The sequence below is a fragment of the Lycorma delicatula genome, chromosome 4 (assembly GCF_047948215.1).
Source record: "Lycorma delicatula isolate Av1 chromosome 4, ASM4794821v1, whole genome shotgun sequence".
NCBI lineage: Eukaryota > Metazoa > Arthropoda > Insecta > Hemiptera > Fulgoridae > Lycorma > Lycorma delicatula.
In genome coordinates this window covers 211,297,311-211,304,303 of record NC_134458.1, presented here as the reverse complement: position 1 = coordinate 211,304,303, position 6,993 = coordinate 211,297,311, and the positions used below count along the sequence as shown (strand labels likewise).

Here is a 6,993-nt window from a genome sequence, read left to right as displayed (position 1 = left end):
CTTGCGAAGATGGCCGCTGAAGTTGCCGATTTCGCTAATACTGAATTAGTGAGGGGACAAGCATTTGAGGTCGGCCCCAGGTACACAAATTTGGCGTATATTGGTGAAGGAGCCTATGGAATGGTCGTGTAAGTAATTTAACGTATTTTCTATATTCTATAAAAATAATATTTTTCATCTTTATGTCGTGGCCTTATTATCGTAGGTTTAGCCTGTACGTTGTAAACTAACGAATTGGATCATTCTTTTACTTTTTTCGGATTGTTTTATTCTCTAAAAAAACTACTTTTCTGATTAACGGTGTATGATAAATGTACGGGTAAGTGTTTACCAGTTATTGTGTGTACATTGCGGGTTATGACTATGTTTGTTTACGATTTTTCTGAACAAAACCGTACCCAACCTAACATTGTAAATAACGCCTGTAGTGTAAAAATTGTTATGGAACAGGCTGTTATCACATATGTTGATTTTGATAGAGGTTCCGATTATTTTATGTCGATAGAATATACGACCCTCTATGTTTTTTGTTATTTATAGTCTCTTACATGTATAACATATATTATTTACGGGTTTTTATTAATTAATAATTGCGGAAATAAAAAGAGAAGCTAATTATATTTTAATATATTTTTTCTGATTTGTACATATATAGGGTGGCAGTATGTACCTTATGGGTTACCATGGTGAATAATATTTGTTATTTTTTTTACAAACTTATTTTCACGATTATTGGGAACTTCACTAAAAATTTATAGTACGTCATACAATATTGAACATGTTACATTAACATTTATTTATTTATTATATATTTTTTTGGTTCTAAATCTTTAGTTTACTCTTTTATCAGGTATGGTGTTACTTAAAAAAAAAAAATTTGTATATTAATATATTTATATATACATATATAAATTTATATATGTATATATATATATATACATGTATATATTTTTTAGAAAATTCTTAGTACAAGATTAATTGATTAACATATTTGTGGTTATTCCGTGTTAGTTAATTTACTTGTTTTAGTCAGCATATTTTTGTGCTCTGCATTTTGTAAACAGTGTGTTTACAATCCATTCTGACATTGTATATTTTAATAGTTTTTTGCTTATGAAACAATTGTTAAAACATTTTATGTTATAATTTATTAGCTTGATTTATTGCTTGTGTTTATCTTTGCACGTGTTTTCTCAAATAGCCTTATTTTTTTGTAAATTTATAAAATTAATATTTTTATGAAAATATTCTCTCGTATAGTTATGTTTTTTTTTTACTTTTATAAAATTTTCTTCCTAATGCAGCAGTTATATCTTACTGCTATGTAAAAAATATTGGAATATTCCAATGCTTTTTTTACTGAATTTTTCCTGTGACATGTTTTTTGAAAATTGAACAAAGCTAGACATGAAAAACAGTGTGAATGTGTTCAGATAATGAAATCGTTTCAAGGCCATTTATTGTGGTCTTTATCTCACTAACATTTCCATAAGTTAGGTATTTTCAGGTTAGCGAGTGTGTAAACCAGACTTTATTTTCTTATCTGGTATATTTCATGATAAATTTTGACCTTTTTTCTCCATTCTTTTAAAATTAGGTATATTTATTACAAATTATAAGCTAGTGATTCAAGCAAATTACAAACAATGAATAGCACAATTAATCTATTTAAGTTTGTTTTTAATTTCTATTTATTGTTTCTTTATTGGAAGGTTTTTCCTAGTTCCTCAGATTTAATTTATATGTATATATTTATGCTTTTTTTCTTAACTCTGCCTTACTTATTTTTCTTTCTTACCTTACTTTCTTTCTTACTTACCTTTGATTGAAACAATTTGTTCTATTTATTTTTTTCACTAAGAGAGTATTCAATAGATTCATATATTTATTAAGAAAAATTATGTTTTATTTAAATGAATGTTTGAATAATCATAAAATATTAAATGAATATTCATTTGACAGGTTTAATTTTATTTTCAGTGTTATGTTGTTATCGGTCGTCCTTTAAGGTGCATTAGTGAAAAATAATTAATTTATACATTTCCAGCTCTATAATATAGCCAGTATTGTATAGTTATACAGCATACTATATAAGGGAAAGTACACTAGGCAGATCAAACTTCGCACGTTGAGATTTTTGCACTGTTGACATTTCATGATGCCCTCTAATCAAAAAGATACAATTCTAGCATTAAAAAATCCCATAAGGTCAATGTATCTTGGTTTTTCATTGTTTATCTTTTTTTCCTATCTTCAGATTGGAATTTTATTAGGTTTCATGTAATGACTTTTGAGTGTGGGCCATTAATGTAATTTAATTTTGATTATTTAGTCAGAGGGTTGGGGGATACGGTCACCGTGTGTTTCGTATCTCAAATAGTAGTTTACTCTAAGAGTAGAATAAATTTCTTTTACATAATTCTTTGTTTGCATACTTACATACCTTAACGTGCTGCTATTTTCCTCATTAGCAGTAGCCTGTCCAAAGTGCAGCGTTTGGATAACTAGTTTCCTGGATTAGCTGGGAAAATTATGCAACTTTGCTGGTATATTTTAAGGGAAATTGTAGTAAATACGAGGTAGTTACTTGATCTAAGTTATATCAGGTATGATTCATTTAATGTTTGCATATATTGTCTGTAGTTTTGTACTTAATTACTGGGTTTTTCCCATTAGTTATAAATATTTTCCACGTTGACTTTTTTTTTGTTGTATGCGTGAAAGTTTAAACAACATAGATTAAACATTTTAAATGTAACTTGTAGAAAATGCATCTGTGCGATTGAATTCTTTGACCTTCATAGCAATAGTAGTAGCATATCTTTCTTTCTTATAGAAGATTCATGATTGGAATCCCAATCAGGCATGACATTTTTTTTTATATTTAAGTAAATTTTATATAATATTGACATGTACAATCTTTAAGCTTATGTAGTAAATTAATTGTGAACAAAAAAATAGAACTACGCAAGAAAGTTTGCCTGATCAGGCAATTATAGTTTAAGATTTTGAAAAAAAAAACAAAATATTTAGAAAAATAATGTATTAATAATTTTTTTTTGTTTGTTTATTAAATTATTAACAACTCGACTGCCATGAGATCTCATATGGAATCGCACGTAGTGTTAGTCAAAAACCACAATGAAAAAATTCTAATTGTTCGCAACTGGCTACTATATGTTTTCAGCAAGTACTAACTCAGTATTTTACTTAGTTGAATTTACTTTCTTAAGCGTGTAATATAATTGATTTTTATTGCCCTAACATGTGAGATCCAAGACGGGATCTTGTAGCTTCCCAATGGCACATATTTTTTCTTACTGTGTTAATTCTGTACAGTGGGAATATAATGTATCATATAAAATAGGATATAAATTGCAAATTTTAGTATATTTTGGGTAATTAAACTTAACGGTATGGTTTCTTTTTTAAAATCTGTTACAATTTAGATGTTGCTGTGAAATTCTTGGTGGGTGGTTACTATAAGATTGATTTTTATGTTTCCTCTGATTCTTGCTAAATGCGTTAAATGCGTTATATTTAGTTCCTAAAAAGGATAAATAATTTACTTTTTTAAAATATAACGTAACAGGGTGCAAGTGTATAAATTTCTAAATTAGGATGCGGTGTATATAGAAATGTCCGATATCGAATTTCCTGCAAATAATGTGTTTATGAGATTCTGAATGGGATCTTATGGCCGATTGAAAAGGACTTAAAAAAATCGGCGTTGCAGTCAAGTTGTTAAATAAATTATTCGATAGATAGTAAGAAAGTGTTGGGATACCTAGTGCAGCTTTATTCATACCTGTAGACAGTTTATTTCATTCTTGCACGGTAAGGCCAAGATGTGATTTATTTAAAACGAGATGGTGGCTGGAAGACTGTGGTTTCATTTGATTGCAACCGTAAGAATAACTGGAGTAGAGAAAAATAACGCGTTATTTTCTTAAAGGGATTAATTGCGATAAAGTTGAATTAAATTATTGTATCTGATATTATTTTACCTCATATCAGGTGTAATAATTATACAGTAAAATAAATGCAGAAGACTTATTTACAGTAAAACAGGTTTTAAAAATTATCATCGTATCGACTAAACGCAGTGTATTTAAGGCAAGTGCGTTAACTTTACACTAATTGTCCTGCAGTTCAACTTGCGAGGGAAAACATCTGAATTTAAGTTATCGTGTAACATACCGTGAATAAAGAGTTAATACAAAAATTAAACGCTTTTCTGCATTATTTTTAAATTCATTTGAATAAAAATAAACTTTTCATTTACATTTACAAAAAATAAAAATTTTGAAAGCCCTTTTTTTAAATTTATGAAATTTTTAAATTCTATAACCGGGTCGATACATTTGAAGTATCCCAAAAAAAACAAGCTGGTTGCTTGATCAATTTCAAAAAATGTAAACTTACCCGCTTGTTTCAGGACCGTCAAACTATTTATTTAAGCAGTTTATCTGTGGCGGCCATTTCTGTTACGGTGCGTACACCAATTTTTGTGATTGTAAGGGTTTACGGAAAAAATCATAACTAAAAAACTATCGGTCCTGGAAGGATGAAACAAAAAGCAATTTATTCATATTTTCTAAAGGTAAAAGATAGGTCCAGTGGTTTATTTACCTATCTCTCGTTTCTACGAGAACATTACCGATAAAGTGAACGTAAAAAACTGTGAAATTTCGCTTTTCGTAATTTTTTTCCAAGAGGCAGGGGTGGCATACACAGTTTAAATTATTTTTTATTATATGTAGATATATGTTAGTAGTTTTACCATAATAATGATATTGGTGATATACTTACTACTAAACTTTTATGAATTTTTGAAAAATAATTTTTTTTTTAATCGTAATTTTGGCTTCAAATAACTGATGGGGTTGGTAATAAAAATTTCAAATTTGCACAACTGTATTTTTGTAGATGTTTATAGCTAATAGAAACGTTTCTTAATAGAAACGTTTTCTAATAGAAAAGTTTGACTCGCTAAATAAGTGCTCCAAGGGGGTTTCTTCGCATACATTTTTTATATTTAGCCCCTGTGTTGTTGAAGTTAACGTTTTGTAAAAGTATTTTTTTAAATTATTAATGATTTGTCGTAATTTAGTGATAACTTAACCAATACCATTAAACTAATACAATTTTGATTCAAAAGTGTTTTTAAAACTTAAACTGTGATTTCAATGTAGCCTACATCTTTTTTCAAGAATACATTTCTATTTTTATATTGGTTTACTTTTGTAAACCCTATCGAAGAAAAAATAAATTGTAGTAAAATTTTAATTATACTTTAATGAAATAGCTTGTTTTTGTAGCAACGAAAGTTTATTATTTAGTTTGGTTAACCAACACCTGTGATATCTCGTGTAATTGTGTGAGAACGACCCGTCACTGTAGTTAGTTCAAGTGACGTCAACTTTCTCTCAGGACTTGGCAGATCGGTATCCACACTTTGTCTTGTTGAGACTTTTGAAATGATGTACCTGGTCCATCATTTTCGAGGCTAATATCTACCACTAATACTATTCACCACTGATCATCATACACACAAGCAATAGTCTTTTTCCTTAAGTGGAAGTGGTACTGCTTGACACTGGATGGTCTTCATAGTCCTTGGAGTCTGAAGTAAAGTAACATCTTACAATGCCTTCTGACAGGAACATGCTTGTGGTAGCTTCTAGTACAAACAACTCTTTCACAGCAGTCAAAACTGTTTTTTGTAGAGCTTCTGAAATCTTATTCTTCTCATCTGATTTAATAAAAAAATATATGATGTATTTAGCTTGTGATTAAAAAATGAATGCGTTTCATCATCGTTTACCTGATTATTTAATGGCCTTTGCAGGCTTGCCTTTGCCACCTCTCGTTTGTTATTCCTCTCACACCATCACAAGCGTTTTTCCCATGGGTTGATCCAAAGAAGTGCGATTCGGCTTCAAGGTCAAAGTATTTTTTGAGACTGCACAAATTAGGAAAATTATTTATATTCTTATACTGGCTTAAAAGGACCATCAGTAAAGCAGATGAGTTTTTTTTAATGTTCTGATGTACTTTCTTGATATGGCTTGTTAAAAGTTTTTGAAAGCAATAAAATGTTGCTGTATCGTGCTTCAAGTGATCACTTAAAATATAGACACTTTTGTGTTGTAATACATCATTTTCCTTGAAATAAAACACAAAAGTGTGAACTGTGGCTTGGCTGTTAATCCAATGGAAGCTTTGTATCTCATCTTGAACAAGAAATGGAAAGTTTTCTGCAAAATCTGTCAACATCAAACATTTTTCTTCACCTAATTCTGATTTTTTCTTCTTGAAAAACCGAGCTTGAGATTTTTACACGAAACTGTGAGTTTTCTAATTTTTCCACTAACAATTCGAAAAATTCATCTTTGGTCTGAAGAACAGTAATCATCTCTACCCGTCAGGTGTTACCTACTGTTTGTACATTATTGTTCTGGCAACACCTACTCTTCGGAAAAGTTGAGCATGTCAAACACTGCCTGCTTACCTAGACATTTGGTGCACACATTCATCATACAGCTGTAGTTATCCTTGTCACAAACAAAGATGTCTATTAAGTCCTTATAATCAACATTAAGTTTGGGACCATCAATCATGAGTTTGATGTTCTGATGTGGGCCAGACACAAACTGTATGAGTCCCGGATGCACCAGCCAAGATACACCATTATTTTGGACGGAGTTCCCAGAATTTTTCCAAGGATTTCTTCCAATTTTTTCCGCAGGGATTTCGTATTTACATACAATTCATTTAAGTTTATCAGAACAAGGCGCTTTTGCGTATGCACTTTGACACCATCTAACACAATCCTTTTTACCAGGACACAGCCTGCTATTATTGTCATCTTCATAAAATAACATTATGAAAAATAACTTTTTTAATTGTGTCGTTGCTAATTCCTTGTTTTATCTCTTTTTACCTAACTCCGGTAGAATGTCTTGCCCATTAACCAATTCTCTAGTAAGT

The 6,993-nt window shown here is 30.0% G+C and overlaps 1 protein-coding gene across 2 annotated transcripts in view; it reads left to right on the top strand.

Annotated features, from left to right (window-relative positions):
- LOC142324261 (mitogen-activated protein kinase 1) overlaps window positions 1–6,993 on the top strand; it is a 466,575-nt gene continuing 459,582 nt past the window's right edge. Inside the window, exon 1 of one of the 2 annotated variants that reach the window (XM_075365137.1) lies at window positions 1–128. In XM_075365137.1, the coding sequence (XP_075221252.1) occupies window positions 10–128 (119 nt within the window). In that variant the 5' untranslated portion in view covers window positions 1–9. The remainder of the gene's footprint in view (window positions 129–6,993) is intronic. The other variant, XM_075365136.1, reaches the window with a different exon arrangement.